General features: G+C 50.6%; 1 protein-coding gene across 2 annotated transcripts; it reads left to right on the forward strand.

Moving 5' to 3' along the window:
• Positions 1 to 3,792: 3,792 nt before the first annotated feature.
• On the forward strand, positions 3,793 to 20,231 carry BTNL9 (butyrophilin like 9). Of its 2 annotated transcripts, XM_045825888.1 has the most exons (11): positions 3,793 to 3,938; positions 8,061 to 8,186; positions 9,476 to 9,823; positions 11,173 to 11,454; positions 13,788 to 13,916; positions 14,041 to 14,073; positions 14,360 to 14,380; positions 15,293 to 15,313; positions 15,545 to 15,571; positions 17,820 to 17,846; positions 18,674 to 20,231. In XM_045825888.1, the coding sequence occupies exons 2-11, from the start codon at positions 8,081 to 8,083 to the stop codon at positions 19,300 to 19,302; spliced, it is 1,623 nt and encodes a 540-aa protein (XP_045681844.1). In that variant the 5' UTR covers positions 3,793 to 3,938; positions 8,061 to 8,080; the 3' UTR covers positions 19,303 to 20,231. The 2 variants fall into 2 exon arrangements, with proteins under 2 accessions (XP_045681844.1, XP_045681854.1); XM_045825898.1 differs by lacking the exon at positions 14,041 to 14,073.
• Positions 20,232 to 20,638: the final 407 nt, after the last annotated feature.

A 20,638-nucleotide genomic window follows, 5' to 3' on the forward strand; every position in this document is an offset into this window, starting at 1 on the left:
GCTTGTTCCCCTTTTGCTTTTTCCTGAGGCAGTTACTCAAAATGGCTTGACACTTTTCTCAAACTTGGGAAGGGGCTACCATTTGCTCTCGTGGACCTTGTGAAGGGAAAATAACTGCTCAACTCTAGCTGAGGATTTGCACACTTACTGGGTCCCAGGCCCAGCAATCCAAGTGCAGAGTTGATTAAAGTAACTAACTCGGGTTATGAATGCTCTTCTTAAAGTCTTTATAGTGACACTGTCAAACTCACTTAGATGCATAGAGAGCTAATCCTGAAAGAACAAAGAAGAAGACAGAAGGATCTCCTACAAAGGATCCCTAGAAAAAGAAGAAGGTCCTTAGGGAGAAACAATCAGCCCATTTAAAAAAAAATTATTGTGTCCAAAGCCCAATTTCTCTGGCAACATTTCCTCAGTGACCCTATTCTATTTTTGCTCCACCTGGGATGGGCTGGGTCCAAGGCAGTAGCAAGGGCCCAGTGAGGTGGCTGTGTGTGGGGGGGGGGGGGGGCACAGCCTGATGGGTGTCAAGTCCCCTGAGGGCCAGAGTCAGGGCCCTTTCCAGAAAGGCTGTTTCTAGGCTAACAATTTGTCAAAATAGAATTTTTTTCAAAATCACAATAGAGTATATTTTATATGAGTATACTCATATATATATTTGCACTCACATATAAAATATTTTAGTGTAAATATAAAATAAACATGTGTCAAAGATTTTATTCAACCCATTAATTTATGAAGGGACTGGTAATACAGTAAAGACTGGCTCAGAAAGCACTTGAGGAATTGGACATTAGAGGCAGCTTAATACAGAAATGTTGGGTAAGATTGCTGCATTTACAGAGCAGGTTGATTGTCCCACAGGGCAATACATTTGGGACTAATTTTTTTCCACTAGACAGAAATTACTTGCAACTCTACTGGACAAAAATCTGCAGTTAGATATGCAAGTGCACGAAGCCTGGGACCTTCAGGTGCTAGTGAACAGTGGTCGGAAAGTCCGCTGTAACCAGTACATGATCCTTAGTGGTGCCACTGCCCCCGCACAATGCTGAAAACAGGTTGCCCAACTTCTGGCCTTATTTAGAAATTTTGAATAATTTTTTCTCAAATGGTTTCCCTCTGACAGAACAAACAGGTGCTGTTTGTTTGACAAAGGAGCCAGGAGAGATTGTGGCTGAGACCGAGCAGCCCTCCCGGAGCCGGAGCCGGGGAAGGGCTGACATCCCCGGGTGTGAAGCATCATCTTTAAGGAACTCCCTCATCATTTCTCTCCATTGCAGCCTCTTTACATAACTCGGTCTCTCGCAAACTCTGAGTCTGGGCTGGCTCTTTGAAAAAGTATCATCAAGATGCATCCTCCAAAGCCTGCCCACTGCCCCTCCAAATGGACAGGATTCTTGAGTGCCCTGTTCCCTCAGGGCCTGCACTTCGCTGGTGGCGCCTTCTTCTGTACATGGCATAAGGCACGGAGCCCAGGTTCCCTTCCCGGCCACTTGTGCAAACTAAGAGAGGATGCTGCCTAATTCTTTAATACAAAGGAATTCCTCCGAGGTGGGAAATGCCCATTGACCTTGGAGAGTTCATGCTGTTGGGGCAGTGGAAGGGTGTCTACGGCTCTTTCCGCCCCTTAGACCCCTCGGGACCCAGCTAGGGATGAGCGTCTGCAGCTCAGGGTGGAGTCAGTGGGCTTCTCCCTCTCACTCAATGTGTGTGTGCCCTTCACTAGCTGTGTGACAAAAAGCCTGATGGGGGCACTGTGCCAGCTGACAGGCTCAGAACTGTTGGTCTGACTTCCTTGGAGAAAAACAGAAGGAGGAACGTAACAAGGGAGGGTCAGTGCCCACACTTTGGCTGGTGCGGGGAGAGGTTGAGAAACAAGTGACTCTGTTCTTCTGTCCCTGAACGGTGGCAAACCAAACACCATCCCTTAATGACAGCCTCCTCTTTTGTGTGTCAACCCTGTGACTGGCGGGCGCTCTTTGTGAGAAAGAATCTCTCCTGGTGCCTTGAGAATGCACCAAGGGCCAAGGAGACGTGGTCCCTGAACTACAGGAGCCAGAATTATAGATGAAAAAAAAATACGGTCCCATAAAGACACTTGCAAATGTGCCCCGTGAGACATTTATACAAGTTCCAACTATCAGGCAACTTGAAGAGGGGAAGAGGTGTCTTCACAGAGAGGTGGAGTTGACCTGAGATGACACTGGAAGAGGCTGTCATGGGGTGGGTGTTCCACTGTGCAAGAAGAAGCGCAGGTCCTTCCCTTCCCACTTAGAGCCCCCAGGGAGTCCATTCTTTCTGGACACGGGCTTCTGGAGGCCTCGGAGTGGCCTCCGAGTGGAGGTATTTCTGGAGGCCTCGGAGTGGCAGTGCCTGGATGTTCAGGTGCTGGCAGGTGGGGTCCGCCCGCATCCTAGCAGGACTGTGCCTGGGGCCACAGGAGTGGATTCTGCCTGCTGCCTTTGTATTCTTGTTGCCACAGCCTCACCTCAGCCCGGCCACATGGAGGAGCCCAGGGGAAGGGTGATGAGAAACCAGGATTCCTATTTCCAAGTAGCCCCTCCATTCAGCTGCCCTTTTCTTCTTTAGCCTGAATTACTCCAGGTCCTTCAAACTTCCAAAGAGCTCTTGGCTGCTCGTAGAACAACCTGTGTGGCATGAAAAGATCTTTGCAGTTTGGTCCCATCTGTTCTTGCCTGCCTCCCCTTCCACTAGTGATTTTCATAAACTCTCCCAGCAAGCCCCTAGTCTTTCCCTACCCCACACATGCTAACCCCCTCGCTCTGCTGAAAGGGGCTCTCCCTTCTCAGCACTCTTATCATTTCCCTGACCCTGCTCTTTAGTCAGTGGCTCTTTTAAGTTCAATCTGTCCCTAAGCTCTCCTGTGTCTCCCAGCCCCAGGGACCGGCACCCACCACTCAGCTCACCAGCTCACCACTCATCCCCCTGTGTGGTCCTAGGTCATCTTTGTGCATGCATAAGCCCAGGATGCGTGCACCAGCCACCAGGACAGGAAGGGCCCCTCCTGCACCTGCTCACCCAGAGCCCAGCACCTGCCCAGGCCCCTCCCCAAACAGCAGGCCCTTCTGCAATCTCTGGGGTTGTGTATCCTACAGATGCCACTGCCATGTGCCACTGCTCTGACCTGTCCCCTATGGAGGATGTCAGAGTGAGGTGCAGCAGGGTGGCTGATCCGTTGATATACTGTGCTTCTGTCTCACTAATACCAAAGTTGTGCAGTGGCCTATGGCACAACGGGGAGCAGTGGGGTGATGGCTGCTGCTTTTTTTTTTTGTGAGCTCCACTCAATTGGAGAGATCCCAGGACAGTGCCCCACTTAACTTCCAAGTTGTGTGTGACCACCTCTTCAGGGCAGGCTATCTATGCCCTGCCCCTGAAGAGGAGTGGAGAGCTGGTTAAGAGTTGGGCACCAGGTCATTCCTAATTCTCAGTTAGAGATATTTCAGTCCAGGCTGTATCTTTTGCAGTGATGGTGAGGAGTGAGGGGCCAACTAGGGGTGGCCATCCTGTCTCCCTGGAGCCCCAGACCCCAGGCAGCCAGCTGAGCATTCCCTTCCCACAGCCCGCCGCTCTGAGCATCTGCAGTTTGCAGTCTCCACAAAACTCCCAGATACCTTTCCCCTCTTTTTAAGACCTTAGAGGGACATTTGCCTTGGAAGTTTCATTCATGATTTGCCTCACAGAGACAGGATGTGACAGGGACTTCCTCCTTTTGTCTATCTTTCTCGGTTTTTATAGCAGAGGGCAGAGCGAGCAGCATCTTAAGGTGGAAGGTGGGTGGGAAATTCTGTCACACCCGCTGGTCCCCCAACTGGGATCAACCAAGACTCTTTACAACAATCATCTCCTTTGCAACGGAGCTGGGATCAGCAGGACTCATCTGCCATTTCAGGCTCTTAGCTGCAACCTGCCAGGTATGTGGCCCATTCTCAATGCCTAAACCTCCAGCTTTCAGAAATGGAAAGCAGAAAGGGATGGCTTTTGGAGACAGTGCAGATGGGTCACCCCATCTTCCCATTGGGGCCTGGCTGCAGGGTGGGGTGTTCGGAGTGTGGCCACGGGAGATGCCGGGTCAGGCAGTCCTGCCTGAGGGGCAGGAGTCTGACGGGTCCCATTTTTCCTTCCGCCTCACCAAGGGTCCATTCTTGGGGAGGTTCATCTCCCTTAGAGATAGGGGCAGAAACCCTCTTGTGGGCCTGCTGAAACCAAGCCAGAGCCAGCAGCAAGCATCCGTCACCAGCCGTGGAGGGCCACGCACTGAGTGGCACTGAAGGAGGAAAAGGTGCCAGAGTGAGAAGCCCCACCGTGGGGCTCACTGCGTGGGACACTGGGAGCAGGAGGGGGCTAAGCACACCGCTGCTACATGGCCCAAGCTCGCTGAAGTAGCAAAAGCAGAAGTAACCCGTGCAGAGATGCTCAGGAGCAGAGGGACTGACGATTAAGAGAGCACCAGGTGTTTTTCAGGAGCTGGAGGTGCAGGAGGAGAAAACTGGAGTGGGGTGGGAGTGGGGCCAGGGAGACAATGGAAGGAGAGAAATGAGGGGGAAACAGGCTTCCCCCGGGTGCAGAATGGCAGCATTTCTTCAGCACCAGTGTGCACAACCCCTATTCTTCCCGGGGTCTTCAGGAGGGACCTGCTGGAGACTCTCTGGAGAGCAAGGAGAATATACCCGCCAGCAAAGCTCAGCTCCAGCCCAAGACTCCCTTTCCGGTCATCCTCCCCTTCGTTGGCTCCTCCATCTTCCTCTCCCCTTTCCCCCAGCAAAACCTCCTGGCCAGAACCAGGATCTGAAATCCATTGACACCATTGTGTGAGTAGCTGAGATGGACAGTGTTTCCCCTCACCAGGGACTTGCTCTCCCCAGTAAGGACCAGAGCCTTTAAACCACAGAGGTCACAGAGGTCGGAGGAAGGGCAGCAGGTGGGAGAAGGTTGCCTTTGGGGCCTTCAGCTCCTCCAAGTCAGTTCAGGAAATTGCTGGACTGTCTCCCTCTGATTCAAAGCTTTCGAGGCATGTCCTTGTGTGTTGGGAGTAAAGTGATCACAGGTCATGTGCCTTCTGTTCTAGAAGATGCTGCTCACAAGCTTGAAGAAAGACTCGGGTTTTGAGTGGGGTTTTTACACTTTTGTTCATTTGTTGGTTGGTTGTTTGATTTGTCTTGGGGCCGACACCTGGGGACTCGAACCTCTTCAGTGCAAGTGATGCTATCGGGCCAAGTGCTGTGGTGTGTGGCCAGGCGGTCTCTAACGGGGGTCATGACGGTCCAAGGGACAGGAGACTGAGGGTGTGTGCCCAGTCCGGACACATGGCACAGCAGATCAGGAATTTGTATTCTAGGAAGTACAGAGCTTGGGGTGAACCCCGACTCTACCACCACCTAGCTGTGTGTGGGCAGGTCACCTAGCCTCCTTGTGCCTCAGTTTCCTTGTCTGTGATTTGGACCTCTGGCAATAATAATCTAATACTTCTGGTGTAGTTAAGTGATTGGTAGATACTAAGTTCTTGATTTGTGCTCATTTTTATTGTTCTCTGTGTGTGTGTGTATGTATGTATATATGTATGTATGTATACAACCTCCTACTCCTGCAGCCTCCACGTCAGAAATCACATGGATGGTTCATGTGGCTGGCTGGGTTGCTCAACTGGTTGGAGCATTGTCCCATACACCAAAAGATTGCAGGTTCAAACCCTGGGCAGGTGCATACAGGAGGCAACCGATTGTTTCTCTCTCTCTCCCCACCCCCCACTCTTATACACACACATACACAGGTGTATCACAACGGGCAACTGTGGTCCTGCAGTAATTTCAGGGTCTGGAACACACTGGCCCAACCTGCGGAGGTGGGGTGGCAGCCTCCCCTGCCCGGGGATATTTGGGCCCAGGTGTGGGCCAATTGAGCCAGGGCTGCCACAGAAGGACTCAAGCTAACACCTAATGCAAGTCTAGACTAATTCCTCAGAACCCGGCCAATCCCAGTGGATCTGTAAGGTGTCCTGGGCCCCCCTCATTTCTGGAAGGACTTAGCAGGTGCTGACAGACCTTCATGGCTTTGCCGTCCTGGAGCCCTAGGTCAAGAGTCCAGAAGAAAAGACTGAGGCCCAAAGAGAAGAGAAAGGAATGGAGAGAGGGAGAGAAAATGCGAAGCCAGTGTGCACCCCCTGCTCTGGGGGTCTTCGCTGCCGATTCCCAGGCCTGACATATACACATTCCTACCGGCAGCCAGAAAGGGGAGAGGCTGGACCATCTGGCCAGAGCCTGGACCCCTGTGCAAGGCTTAAGTCTGCTGGTGTGAATAGTCGTGCCAGTAGCTGCCGGCCATTGAAACAGCCAGGACCCCCAAGAAGGGACTTGGCCTCCTTCCCCACAGATGCTCTACTGAAGGAAAAATCAAGCCAGTCCGCCTTGCCTCCCTCCACCTTTCCACCTGCCTGTGAGCTCCAGGAGAGCAAGGCACCTAGCCCCTGGCCCACTCCCTCACAATGATCGCCCCTACCTCCATTCTATTTTCATCAGCCCAGGTCCTTCCAGCTCAGGGGTCACCTGGGGAGTCTCCCCCCTCCCATGAAGTCACCCACACTCCTGCTCTGGCCACTTTTATGCTGAACGACCCAGCAGCTTTCAAGTCCTTCATCTAAACAGGGGTGTCCAATGTGTGGCCCGCAGGCTGCATGCAGCCCAGGATGGCTGTGAATGTGGCCCAACAGAAAAATCATAAATTTACTTAAAACATTATGAGATTTGTGTGTGTGTGTGATTACATGGCATAATGTATTCAATGTGTGGCCCAAAATAACTCTTCTTCTTCCGGCGTGGTGCAGAGAGGCCAAAAGCCTGGGTACCCCGACCCCTGCCAGCAGCATTGCTGACAATGCAGCAGGGGCCCTGCAGCCACAGGTCCCTGGACCACGTGCCATGTCACAGGCCTGTGTGACAAAGAAAACCAAACAGTGGTGTAGAGTGGCCAAAGGGGGAACAAGGGAGGCTGAGGACGTGGAGAGTAGAAACTTGGTGGGGCTCCCCTCTCCCCTGGGGGTGCTATGATGGCATGAAGGCAGAGGGGTGCCAGCTCTGGAAGACAATGGGGAACAGCTGTTTGGAAACTGATGGAGCAGAGGGAAAAGGTGCTGACTTTTAGTTGGAGCACCCAGCTGCCCCATGGTGTGTTAGCGGCCCTCAGAGTTGGCATTGTTTTCTTCCATTGCTCAAGCAAAGAAATTGAGGTTCAGCCAGTTATAAAATCTGCCTAAAGTCCCAAACAAAGGACAAATAGGGAGAGAATTGTATATCTTCCAAGATGTATTGGCTGCTCACACTCACTGGCTATCAGACTATGAGACACTCTGCAGGTTCCAAGGGGGTGTCAGGAGTAAGAGAGGACAGCCCTCACCTGTACTGGGGCTGGGTTTCCTGGGTCACAGATCGGGGGTTGTGGGGAGCTAGATGCAAGCACACCGTCACTGTGGCCTCAAAGATGCTATAGACTCAGGGACACTTGCCAGCTAACTCCTGGAGGCCACACCTGAGGTTCCAGAACTGGAGGAAGATGGCCCAGGTGTGGGTAAAGTTGGCCAGCAGCTGCCAGGCATGCGTCCCATTCCTGAAAGATCAGAACTTAGTGTTTGTTCCTCTGTTTTGTGGACCTGACGTTCCAAGCCAAGGGAAGTGGGAGAAAGGTTGGGCTGGGAGCATAAAAATGCATGTGAGAATTTTTATAGATTTCCCTTTGTTTGTAGATAGTCATTATATCCTAGCGGAGCCCCAGTACACTGTGTGGCTCTATTTCTGGCTCTAAAACAATGTGAACCTCAGAAGCTGCTTCCTCTGGGACCCTGAAGCTCCCGGAGGCTGAGCGAATCCAGTAAAGCGGTGAGCAGTGCTGCCTGGTAAAATTAGAAGCAGTTCTCACATCCGGTTGCAGTTTAAAAGAAGCCAGGCACTGGGCTTGCTAAGAACCAGAGAAAAGATAACTGAGGTACTGACACACCTGGTGCCCACTCCCCTGCATCACCCCAGCATCTCTGTTTCCCTCTGCAGGTGGCCTTGCTGCTGAAGAGATGGCAGGCTTCCCAGTCTCCCTGGACTCCTTTCGGCGGGTACCCCGGCCCAGCAGCCTCTTGTTCCACATCCTCCTCCTCCTCCAGCCTGGGGAGCTGAACTCAGGTAGTGCATCTGATCTGCAGCCTAGCCACCCAGGAAGTAAGAACATCAGCATCTGCCCACACCTCCCACCAGTGCTCTCAGGGCCAACACAGGGTAGCCATGCCAGGTGCTAGTATTTAAAGAGATTTCCATCCCAGTGGTACCCCTGGCCAGTGCTCCTCCACCATCTCAGCCACCATTCCCATATACCCCCGAGACCCCGCAGGTCTCAAGCACGGCAGGAGTGGAACAAGAGGATGCCCAGAAACTCTTACTGGTCTGTGCTCAGGCTGAACCAGTTGGAAAATACTCGTAAATCCGCCTGTTCAGCTGCATATGATCAGGCTGCGAGAGAAGTGTACCCAAAGATTTGGGAGCACAGATAAGGGTTATTTGGTTTTTTCCAGAAAGCCAAGAAGAGCCCTTGATAGCCGGAACTGTTTGAGCAGAGCTTTACGGGATCCATATTCTCTAGAAAGATGACAGATGGAGGGTAAACTGAGGCAGGACACGCCCAGGGAGAGGGCCAAGCATCAGGTGAAGGGGAGAAAAGCTGCAGAGGGAAGCTGATCAGAAGGGTGTTGGGCCTTCACCCAGTGGCAAGAAGGGGTCTCAGATGCAGTGGGCAAAGAAAGGCACTGCCCTGCTCCCCCGCAAAGTGAGAGTGGGAGGGATCCATGAAGGGAGAGCTCAGGGGGAGGTTTTAGTCAAGCTTGGGGGGCACATAGTTTTTAGCTCAGCTTCGAAAACAGGAAAGGAGGTACACAGAAGGCAGAGTGACCAGTGCAACACGCTGACAGGCAGGACCCGGAGCACCCAGGCGCTGCAGCAGTAACTGCAACTTTCATGGAGATTGCAGAAAACAGACTAGCTTGGGGGCTGCAGGGACCAGATCGGGACACCATCAAAGGGGACGATCAAATGACAGATCCTGGTGAATCAAAATCTGCAAGGCAGGATTCAACCATTAGAATTAAAAATAAATAAATAAATAAATAAAAAGCAAGGAGCCCCATGGATAATTTTAAAACCGTTTGTTGTTATGGAAGCTGTGAACATGTACACTATAAAAACAGGAAAATCAGACAAAGTGACAAAGAAAACATCTATTCCCATTATGCAGAAATTACCAACTCATTTCTCTCATGACAATTACTCGTTCAAGACACCCAACAGGCTCAGGCTGCCCTGTAAGTGTCTCACCTTCCTCATTTGAAGGGCTTGCTGTAGATTTCTGAGCTGCAAAGGGACAGGATAAAAACCTTCATTGGAGAGCTGATTTTGGCCATTATTCTGGTTTCTTGTCCTAGAGGAGTGCCAGGTGATTGGCCCCGGGACATCCGTCCTGGAACGTGTCGGGGAAGAGATGGAGTTCCCCTGCCACCTGTCCTGTTACCAGAGCGCAGAGCACATGGAGATCCGCTGGTTCCGGAGCCAGGCCTCGGAGGTGGTGTACCTGTACCAGGAGCAACAGGAGGTCCTCGGGCAGCAGATGGAGCAGTTCCGGAACAGGACCAAACTGGTCAAAGACAACATCGCGGAAGGCTCTGTGACCCTGGAGCTCCACCGCGTGACCCCCGCCGACAAGGGCCCCTATGGATGCCGCTTCTTCTCCAGCAACTTCTCTGGGGAAGCTGTTTGGGAACTGGAGGTAGCAGGTGCGTGGCCTGGTGGAGCGCCAGTGGGACTGTGGGGTGGGGGGATGCACAGGAAAGGATCCATTTGGACAGAGCTGCTTTGCTCCAGGGAAGATAGGGAAGCCCAGACAACAGGAGAATAGCTATGCTTTAAAAAAAAAAAATTAAAAAGGAAGATCCATTGGAAAATTTAAGAGTTGTTCACGAAAAAAGATACACAAATGGCCATTAAACATGGAAAGATGATCAATTTTGCTCATAATGGGGAAAGCCAGTAAATTAAAACCACAGGGACATGCAATGATTTACCTCTCAGACTGGCAAAAATTTAAAAATTCGACCCCACACTCTTGGCAAGGCTGTGGGGAAGCAACCCACCTGCTCTGCACCATGCTGACCAAGTTCGAAGTTAAAATGCTCCAGTGCCTGGGAATTTGCAATGACAATATTGTCTGTGTGCCTACCTTTTGAACACCAACACCCCCTCTAGGAGTTTACCTTGAAGGTACACCTCCCCTAGCTAAATGTGGGAAAGGCATATGTATAAGTTTAAGCTTTGTAGCATTATTTGTCATTGCAAATCAGCAGAAACAACCTGAATGAGCAAGCACGGGTGCTGACCAAGTACAGCTCATCACATGCGGAGCAATCCATACCATGCAGCTGAAAACAGGAGGAGGAGCTCCATGAAGGGGTGTGGAGTGATTTCTAGGTTGTTGCTAAGAAAAAAGAAGTGAGATGCATAAGATGGTCTGTAGTTTGTACACTTCTGTGTAAGAAGGAAGGAGAAACACGAAGGAAACACGGGGAGGATAAACTAGGAACTCATGAAAATAGTGACCTAAGGGAGGGGGTACAATGGGATGGGAAGGATGAGAAAGGCCTGGGGCTTTCCTGACAAACATTTTTTACAGTACTGGCATTTAAACCATATTAATGTTTTGCATATTTAAAGCATAGAGCCAGTACCTCGAGGATGGAGCAATAAAGAAGTGCATATATCACAAGCATTGTACTCGAGCTCTGGTGGGATTCAGGAGAGGGAGAGAACAGCCTGTTGAACTTTGGGGAGAAATTATTATTCATTCTCCGTGACTGTCCCTTGCATAATATGACTAAGTGGCAGTAGCCCTTTTGAGTCAAATGGCCCCCCTCCATATTTCCAAATGTTCCTCGGGGTTAGTACTGTCCCCACATGCCACCACTGATTCAGACTGTCATTTACAGGCCACGGGTGGGGGCTATGAACCCACAAGTATGTTAAGAGAGTCATAGTTCATGATTCTCTATGGTGAGTGCAAATGATGAGTTTCGCCTCCAACTTCTGGGAAGGAGCCTAATTTTTCCCACTCTCTCTGCCTCTCTCCCAGGGATGGGGTCAGACCCTCACATCTCCCTTGAGGGCTTCAAGAAAGGAGGCATTCAGATGCGTTGCAGCTCCAGTGGCTGGTACCCCAAGCCCCAGGCTCAGTGGAGAGACCATCGGGGACAGTGCCTGCCCCCTGAGTCCGAAGCCATCACCCAGGACACCCAAGGCCTGTTCAGTCTGGAAACATCGGTGATTGTCCAAGAGGGAGCCCACAGCAATGTGTCCTGCTCCATCCAGAACCCCCTCCTCTTCCAGAAGAAAGAGCTCGTGGTACAAATAGCAGGTCAGTGGGTGCTGGCTCACCTTCATCTTCCTAATCATCACAATTTCCATGTCCATTGTCCCAACAGCCATCTCTAAGGACACAATGGTATGGGGCCTGGCCCTGCACAGCAGGGGTGTCAAACGCATTGTCACTGGGGACCACATCAGCCTGGTGGTTGCCTTCAAAGGGCCGAATGTAATTTTAGGACTGTATAAATGTCACTACTCCTTAACTAGGGGCAAGGAAGAGTGGTAAGTCCTGGTGGGGTGTGTATGTAGATTTAAAAGTGGTGGATCAGGGAAGAAGTCAGTCAGGCAAAGAGTTGGAGGTGAGGTTATTTTCTAACATCAAAGTCTTCTCATGAGGCGCCCACCAAAATGTTTTAATGTTCACAATTCTAACCGTTTTAAGTCCTGAGGACAAACCCAACCTATGGGCCACGTCCCACGTAGGTCCAAATTAATACTTACATTACAGTCACAGAAAGGAATCTCACCCTTATAAGTAATAACTTGTCTTCAGGCAGGAGGACTTGACAGCACACACAGTTCATTCAAAATATAGCTGGTAATTGGGGTAGCCATCTGGGTTAGCTAATTCTCTTTCTCCAAAGGAAAGATAAAGCATTGTATATCTTTTTGATAAGAATGTAGTTACACCCTGGCTGGTTCCTCTATGGAATGAGCACCAACCTGTGAACCAACAGGTTACCAGTTCGATTCCCATCAGGGCACATGCTTGGGTTGTGGGCCAGGTCCTTGGTTGGGGGTGTGCAAGAGGAGAAAAAAAAAAGAATGCAGTTACAAGTTGGAGCCAGGTACCTCAGTTAAAACCCCAGGACACAGAGATGGAGGTACTTTTCTCCAGGATGTTTACATTTCAAGGAGACGGCTCTGAGCTCCTGAAGAGAAACATTCCTGAGTTGCAAAACTGACAAGAGGCCTATTTAGCTTTCAAAAGGATTTGCATACATCTCAACAGGATAGAAAAAAGATTTACAAGTTTCTCTAAGGAAATGGTTTAAGAAAGGGGAAATCTCTTTCTCTTTTTGCATCAGGGAAATTCCATTTTTTTTTCTTTTTAGATTTGTGTTCATCCTTTACATAGGGTGTGAAGCACATGGGTATCTGTTGGGGGGCATTCTTCCCCGGGAACAGCAAGTGCAAAGGACGTGAGATGGGAACATGTGTGGTTACTGGAGGAGCAGGAGATGGGAAAGGAGGCAACAGGGACAAGAGCAAGGGTAGCTGGTCAGAGTAGCATCAGATCCTGAGTCTTTGCTCACAATCCCTAGGTCAATGCTTAGCAAACCATATGTGGTGAAGGACCAGTCCCTTGTGGACCAATAGTTTTGTACCAGACAATAAAAATGCATGGCTAGGAAATTTTTCTTAAAAAAATACAAGAGCACATTGAGCTAAGTCAAATAAGCCAGACACAAAAGGACGAATATTGTACGATTCCACTTTTATAAGGTACCTAGAGTAGTCAATTCACAGAGATGAAAGGTAGAAGAGAGGTTCCCAGGGGCTGGGAGGAGGAGAAATGGGGAGATCGTGTTTAATGGGAACAGATTCCAGCTGAGGAAGGTGAAAACAGCTCTGGTGGCGATGGTCGCACAACGTGAACACCCTTAATGCCACTGAACCGGACACTTAAAAATGGTTAAGAGGGTGCATCTTACACTATGTATATTTAACAACAATAAAAAGAAAAAAATATTTTAAAAGACCACTGAGATAAAAACATCAATTTTTTTATACTTTCCTTCAACAGACGTGAAATTGCTCTATTAGATTGCCATACGCGTTTCTAAGGGGTTGTTCTCAATGTGCGCCTGTTGACAGCCCACAGAGGCCTCCCTGGGGAACCTGGGGAGGAAGGAAGGCGCTGTCAGTCCGCCCCCACGCGGCTTTGCTATCAATTCTTCCAAAGGAGTGAGAAGCAGAAGCCAGGTGTCTGCAAGGAGCGGGAGATGTCTGTGAACTCACCGGGTTTCCGATATCCACAAAACCCCTTGGATCCAGATGCAAGGCAAGAGTGGGAAGAAGCAGAGGCAAATCAGGGCCACAGTCACAGCAGTTGGAAGCGCCCCTTCTTTTCATCCCTCAGTTTGCAGCACTTTCCCTTGGCTCGGAGCTAGTGCACGTCCTCGGCCTTCCCGGGATCCTACCACACCCGAGCTCCGCGCAGCTGCAGTCACACATTTGACAGATGGCTCTGCAGGGCCCAAAGCGCTTAAGTCACCAGCCCGTGGTTCCCAGGGTTTTCCAGCACCCGAGGTCCGGGAGCTTCTGCACTGAGTGTGCTAGGCGCCTAAATCCAGACAACTCCCTCTGGGTGTTTTCCAGACGCTTTTCTACCCGGACTCTCCCCGTGGAAGACAGCTTTCCTCGGGACTCTGGTGGGCGGCCTGACGCTGCTGCTAGCCCTGCTCACGACGCTGGCGCTGTGCTGCTTTCACAGGCGGCGGTCCCAAGGTACTGGCCTGCGGGTCGGGGGTTGGGTGCTGGCTGGCGCGGGGAGAAGGCGCTGGCGGGAAGGTGGGACCCTCGAGGTGGGGGTGGTGTGCACCCAGTCTGCCCCCTGCCTTTTCCCTTTCAGTAAAGCTGAAGGAGCGGGCAGACAAGGACCAAGGTGAGCGGGGAGAGTGGCGCGCCCTCCTCCTCCACCTTTGCCCAGCAGAAGGGGGCCTGGGGCAAAGAGGGAAGGAGGCAGACCCCAGCACCGGGGAGCTGGGCAGACAGATGAGTGGCGAGGTTTGCGCTCCTGCCTCCCTGGCCTCAGAGGTGTTCCTCCTGCGGGTCCCGCCCAGCCAAGTCCCAGAACGCACGGGGACCGAATCTGCGCGCTTTGGGGAAGCGAGGCGTCAGTGTTCTTTGATCGACATTTTCCTCTTTTCTCCGTTTTTTTTTTTCTCCAGGGAAACTCACTGCACAACTGGGTATGTTCTGGGTGCCGCGCCCACAGCGCTGGCTGAGGGCTACAGTGGAACGCGGGGCGCGCTGCGGAAGGAGGGGTTCAGTGACTTTCAGAGCCTTTTGGAAAGCGATGTGTGGCAGGATCTAATTTTTAATCCACCACGTTGAGCCTCCCACCTCCTCACTACCAAACGGACTCTAGCGAAGCTGCCAGAGAGGCCTGGCCTCAGACCCTCCCGACAGACCCTGCAGCCCCTTCCCTGCCAATGATACCATTCACTCACAATGTCCCCATTAAACGTTGACTCCCACTGACTGGCTTGTCTTCCTAGGATGTCCTTCTCTTTTTAACGCAAATGCCACTGTGAAGGGTGGCACCTTGAACTTGCACGAAAGTGAGTGTAGCGTAAACACGGTATAGTCTAAGTTAGTGCATAGAGCTGCCTTTCCCAGCAGCATTTACCCTTTTTAAAGACATAGGGATGCATTTCTAGTGGCAAATTATCAGTGTCGGTGTCCGGCCACGGGAAGTGATTAAGTGTGATGTCTTTCCAGTCCTTTAAACAGTGCACTCACTCTAGGTGACCCTGAGGCTCAGGCAGGCTGTGCTTAGTGCCTGGACATACACAGGAAAGCTAGTGATTTCAGGGCAGATGAGTAGCAGTCCCTTCAAACCAGACCCGAGCTTTGGGGAGGGGCTCCTCAGTGCCAAGCCCTGCTCTTCTCACCTCCACCCCGGCCCCACACCGATTTCTGCCCTGGAGCAAATAGGATGAGGCTCTAGAATTTCGCCAATGACTATGTAGAGCCTCAGGTGGGAGTGGGCTGAGTAGTGGTTTAAGACTAGGGAGCATCTTCCCAAGGGCCTGCCTGCCTTGGGGAGGTGGCTCCAGACAGCCCAAGGCTGATGTTATCTCTGTACGTTCTGCTTATAGGGAAACTGCAGGCGGAGCTTGGTAAGTGACCCCTCTTAGGACTATCTCTTCTTGCCCACCAGTTTAGCAACTGGTTATCCATTAAGTTCTTCTCATCTCCCAACCAGGTATGATGGCCAAGCTGGAACCCTGCTGGCTCTGGGGGTGGCAGGAGAAAGGGGAGGGGCGCAGAGGTGGGTGCAAATTGGGTAAGAGAGCAGGAAAGCTGCAGAAACCCAGTGTTCTAATTTTGTTTTCCCTTAACTGTTTCAGACTGGAGAAGGGCTGAAGGCCAGGCCGGTGAGTGGGGCCCTCTTCCCTCCCATTGTCCGCTTTACCTCTCAGCAAACCAGTCACAGTCTCTGATTAACCAACCACATTCCATCCTGGTTTCTGCCACAGCCTCACTCAGCGTGAATTGATCTATGTCACTGGTAAAGGGTATATCTGAGTTTTGCTCTTATAATGTTTTCTATTGCCCTGAGGTGTAAGCATACTGTAAACCACTGGTGCCAGTCCTGGTGGCACATAAGAATCCCCTGGGCTCCTGGTGCCCACCCTCCAAGACTGGGGTGGGCCTGTTACCCTACACGTAAATATTTCTCCCTGTATCTCCCTCTATTCCCCCGTAAAGCAAGCAAGCAGTCTAACATCTGTCCTTATATGTATTCTTGCAAAATGTGATGTTCTGTTTTGTGCACATGCATTTTAGTTTATGTAAATTATTTTTACAAGTAATTTAAATATCTGGGGGTGTTCCTGGCTTTTCTCACTCATTACTGTGTTTCAATATCCATCCTGCTGCCGCGTGCACATCTGGCCCATTTCTCCTTCTTGTTGCCGGGCCCTCCATTCAGCCAGCCCCCCTCCTGGAGTGGGCAGCCAGCCCACCTCTAACTCCACACCCCACAAACAACCCAAGCATGTAGCCTTTGGGCCATGTGGAGATTTCTCTGGGATGTACCTCTGGGAGGAGAGTGCTAGCCCATGGAGGTATGTCACCAAGTGGGACAGAGCGACCCCAGAAGCAGTGCTATTATCCTGCCATTGGCAGTGTACAGAGGCCCCCAGCACCCACATTCCATGTGAGCTCACTTTCTGAGTTGGCCAGTGGGTGGGGAGGAGTGATTCTCACTGTTCTTTTAGTCTGCACACCCCTGAACACTAAGGAGTTTGGATATCTCTTTTATGCTAGTTGGCCGTTGGAAATTCCTCTTCTGAACATTGCCTGCTCATGTCCCTTTGCCCAGTTTGCACATAGGGTTACCATCCTTTTCTTATTGATTCACAGGACTTACATATGTATATGATCTTACTCATTGGTATTAAATGATATGAATTCCTTTTTCTATTCTGTCATCTGCCATTAGCTTGGTCCATGGTGCCTCTTATTGAAGTCTTTACTTTTGAGAAAATCTAATTCATCACATTTTTTACCTCTGGCTTATTCCTTTGCAGTTTTGTTGAAGCAGACCTTCCTCACATTTAAGTCATAAAGATTCCCTTACATTTTCTCCTATTCACTTCATATGTGTAGGGTCTTTAATCCATCTGAATTTTGCCATTACATGTGGTGTTGAGTGATAATCCAGTGATTTTGCTCCACGTAGAGAGTTGGTTTTCCCAATGCCATCTGCTACACCATCCGTGATTTCCCCATTGATGTGGCTGTCACCTTTAATGTGTATTTGGTGCCCATGTTCAGGTGGGTCTGTCAGCCACCTGTTACCTCACTGTTTCTACTACCATTGCTTTTAGAGTACTTAAAGTATGCCATTTCCACTTCCTTTTCAATGTTAGTGAAACTTTTTAAAACATAAATTTTAGGGTAGTTTTATGAAGTTCCTTTAGATAATCCAAAAGCAGTTTTGCACAGGAGTGTTTTGAATTTATAGCTAAATTTAGAGAGAATCAACATCTTTATAGAATTGAGGTTTTCTATGCAAGAGCTATATGTTTATGAAGTTCTACTGGTTATTCTTATGGAAACCAGGGTTGAAAATCCCTGCTGTGAATTTGTGGAGCTCTGAACCATCGTCTGTTGCTTTTGCTCTTTTGTGAGTTGGAGATGTCTCTGTTATAAAACAGAACAATATGAAATGAAGCAGAAATCCACTCTGAATGGCTCATGTGAAGAAAGGAGGCAAGACAGGGCATCTGGAGGCCATGTTAGGACAGGAGCCAGCCTCAGCTGAGCCTCCTGAGGACCGAGCTTGCCAGCCATACACCGAGGCTTTCTCTCCATCTATCAGGGCTGCGTGTATTTGTTCTCTTTGCCCCCACGCTCTGCTCTCCTGCCGCTCCCAGCGCAGCTTCAGCCTGCGTGCAGCTTTGGTATAACCCAGCACTGACAGCAGCCCCTTACTCAATCCTGAATGCCCGGGAAAATGCTATGGTGGACCCATGCCAATCTGGACCTAAACCAGCTTTCACGGTGGAGCTGGGGTCATTGAGTGCTTCTCTGTTTATCATGCATCTCGAGTCTCCCTCAAGTTTCCATGGTTACTGACTCAGCTCTCTGAGCTTCTTTTTCTCTGTTTGGTTTCAGAGTGGAGAGCAGCCCAACAATATGCAGGTAACTGAAGCCAAAGAACTGACATGAGTCGGATCAGCTGGGTCTTAAACCGAGGGAGGTGGAGAGATCTGAGATTGGAGGAAGGGTCTGTCCAAAGCCAAGTACAAGCCTACACACACAAACACACAGGTCCACTTGCACACAGAGGACATGCCCCACACCTGCATGAGCATATATGCACACATACATGCCTGTGTGCATACATGTGACTGGCTCACGTATAGATACATCGGTGTGCACACACATACCCCCATAAGCATATAGCTTTCTGGGCTTTACTGGGTTTTTCCATCTGGCAGGAAGGCTGTTTGCAGGAGCAGATGCCAGAGTTTGTAAGGAACCTTTCAGGTGGTCTGGTGGAAGGGATCTTTTGGGGTCGCATCCATCAAAGGAGTGTGTTTTGGCAGTTGTGGGGATGGAGTACAGAGCACTGGACTAGATGATCTCAGAGGCCCCATTCAGTTTTAAAATCCTAGAAGTGCTGTAAAACTGAGGCCCAGAGCTCACCTGATGCTCTTCACAAAGCCCTGGTGGTGAGGCCATCTGGGCTAGCACCCGCGCTGGGCTCCTTCCCCTTGACCAGGACTTGAGGGCAATGAGCCTTCCTCCATCCCCACGTGCCTTCCTTGTTTGCTATCTCTCCTCTCCATGGCACCCGGTATAGTGACTTTCAGGCCACTTCAGTCCCAGGTGTTTCAGGTTAAGGGCGGGTGTGAATATTCCACCAATTGCTCCACTGACAGAAATAGAAGTTGGCCTGTCCCAGGGAGTAGACAGGGAGGGCCCAGAACCGTCCTCGTGGTCACTAACTCAGTGCCTCTGCGCAGTGGACGTGACCCTGGACCCAGCCTCAGCGCACCCCAGCCTGGAGGTCTCCCAGGATGGCAAGAGCGTGCTCTCCCGCGGGGCGCTGCCAGTTCCGGCAGAGCCGGGAGGCCCGCAGCGGTTCACGGAGCAGACGTGCGTGCTGAGCCGGGAGCGCTTCCAGACCGGCCGCCACTACTGGGAGGTGGACGTGGGTCGGCGCAGCCGCTGGTTCCTGGGCGCCTGCCTGGAGGCGGTGGCGCGCGCGGGCCCCGGGCTCCTGAGCCCAGCCACTGGCTACTGGGTGATGGGGCTGTGGAACGGCAGCGAGTACTTCATCCTAGAGCCGCAGCGCGTGGCGCTCTCCCTGCGCGTGCCACCCCGGCGTGTGGGCATCTTCCTGGACTGCGAGGCCGGAAAGCTGGCCTTCTTCAACGTGACAGATGGCTCCCACATCTTCACGTTCACCGACACCTTCTCGGGGCCTCTCTGTGCGTACTTCAGACCCAGAGCCCCAGACGGCAGCAAACACGCCGATCCTCTCACTATCTGCCCGTTGCCGGTTCAAGGGACACGCCTCCCGGAAGAGGATGACGGTGACACCTGGGCACAGCCCTACGAGAACTCGGACCTCGCCCTGGACCTGTGGTGAGGTGCTCTCGTGGCCGCAGGGCTGGGTTCTGGGCTGCTTCCTCTGGGGTGGAGGAGGCATCGCCAAAATGCCAGCAAAGGCGACGGATTCTGCACAGCAGAAGGGGACAGAGAAGATTTAGCCTGTGTAGATGTGAATGCGTGTCTTTGTAATTTTCTTTTAAGAAAAAGAGGCAATTCCAAAGCTCGTCTGTGTGTATGATAGGACTGAACAAATGAATAAGAAGATACTGATGTTGCCGGGACCCAGGGTGCTCACTGTGGAAGAGGACAGGACACTGGGAGGGGAAACAAGAGGGAGACATGATTGGATTAAAGGTATCGGTTAATTTGCATATTTGTATGGTTTTGTATATATTTTCCAGTTCATGAGGAAATGAATTCACCTTGGGCTCCTATCCCAGGTTTCAATGTCAATTCCCACTACCATGAACTTGGGGAACAGCTGATTCCAGGGCTGGGAGTGAGAAAGTCCAAACCTGCTCAAAAACTGATGGGAACACAGCAAGAACCCATAGAAGCAAGGTTGAAGAGGCTCCACTGACCGGTTGTGGGATAATTAAAGAGAATAATGACAGGACTTGATCAACGAGGGAGAGAGCAAATAAATTTCACAGAGTGTGCTGAAAAGTTTCTCAGAGAAAGAAAATGCAAAAAATACAGGAAAAATACAAGAAGGGGAAAGAAGAGAGTGAAAGAATGACTCTGAACTCATGGTTTTGACTCCGTAGAGCTAGACGGAACACATGCATGTGGTCAGTGGGTGCATGGATGTGTGTGAGCTCACACACTGCTCCTGGCTCTGCTTTGAGGGCTTAGCAACAATAACACCCCAGCACATCTAGCTTTCAGAACCTGTTTTTTGTGATATTTTCCACTAAAAGAAACCAAGGCTCCTTGGAGAAATGATAGACTCTGGATCTGGGGTGGGATAACTGAAGACATATGTGATATTATGAATACCATATATATGTACATACATATGGTGCAGCACAAATAACATCCCTTTTTATTACATAATCTTTTACAAAATCATAAGCATGTAATTCTGTAACATAATATCACACTCAAGCACACCACATGACATTTTAGGTGAAATGTTCAAATTAAAAGTATAAATTATTACACCCATATTAGTACCCTACCAACCACACTCAAGCAGGCATTACTTCTGCATATTACTGTATATGAATCCATCCAGAAGGTATCCAGCCATGCACCAGGAAAAATAGAGACATTTATTGAAGGAGATATAAGATACAAGAAAAAATGTACACAGGACAGTGATGCCTCAGTCCCCTTTAAAGTAGGTACCTTGGGACCTCACACAGTTCTCC

This window comes from Phyllostomus hastatus, unplaced genomic scaffold (genome assembly GCF_019186645.2).
Source record: "Phyllostomus hastatus isolate PE091 unplaced genomic scaffold, TTU_PhHast_1.1 phas_contig_150, whole genome shotgun sequence".
Classification (NCBI taxonomy): domain Eukaryota; kingdom Metazoa; phylum Chordata; class Mammalia; order Chiroptera; family Phyllostomidae; genus Phyllostomus; species Phyllostomus hastatus.

Coding starts and splice junctions, on each gene's coding strand:
- BTNL9 (XM_045825888.1), top strand. CDS start 8,081: ATGGCAGGCTTCCCAGTCTCCCTGGACTCCTTTCGGCGGGTACCCCGG. Junction 9,824..11,172: donor TTGGGAACTGGAGGTAGCAG/GTGCGTGGCCTG, acceptor CCTCTCTCCCAG/GGATGGGGTCAGACCCTCAC. Junction 11,455..13,787: donor GCTCGTGGTACAAATAGCAG/GTCAGTGGGTGC, acceptor GGTGTTTTCCAG/ACGCTTTTCTACCCGGACTC.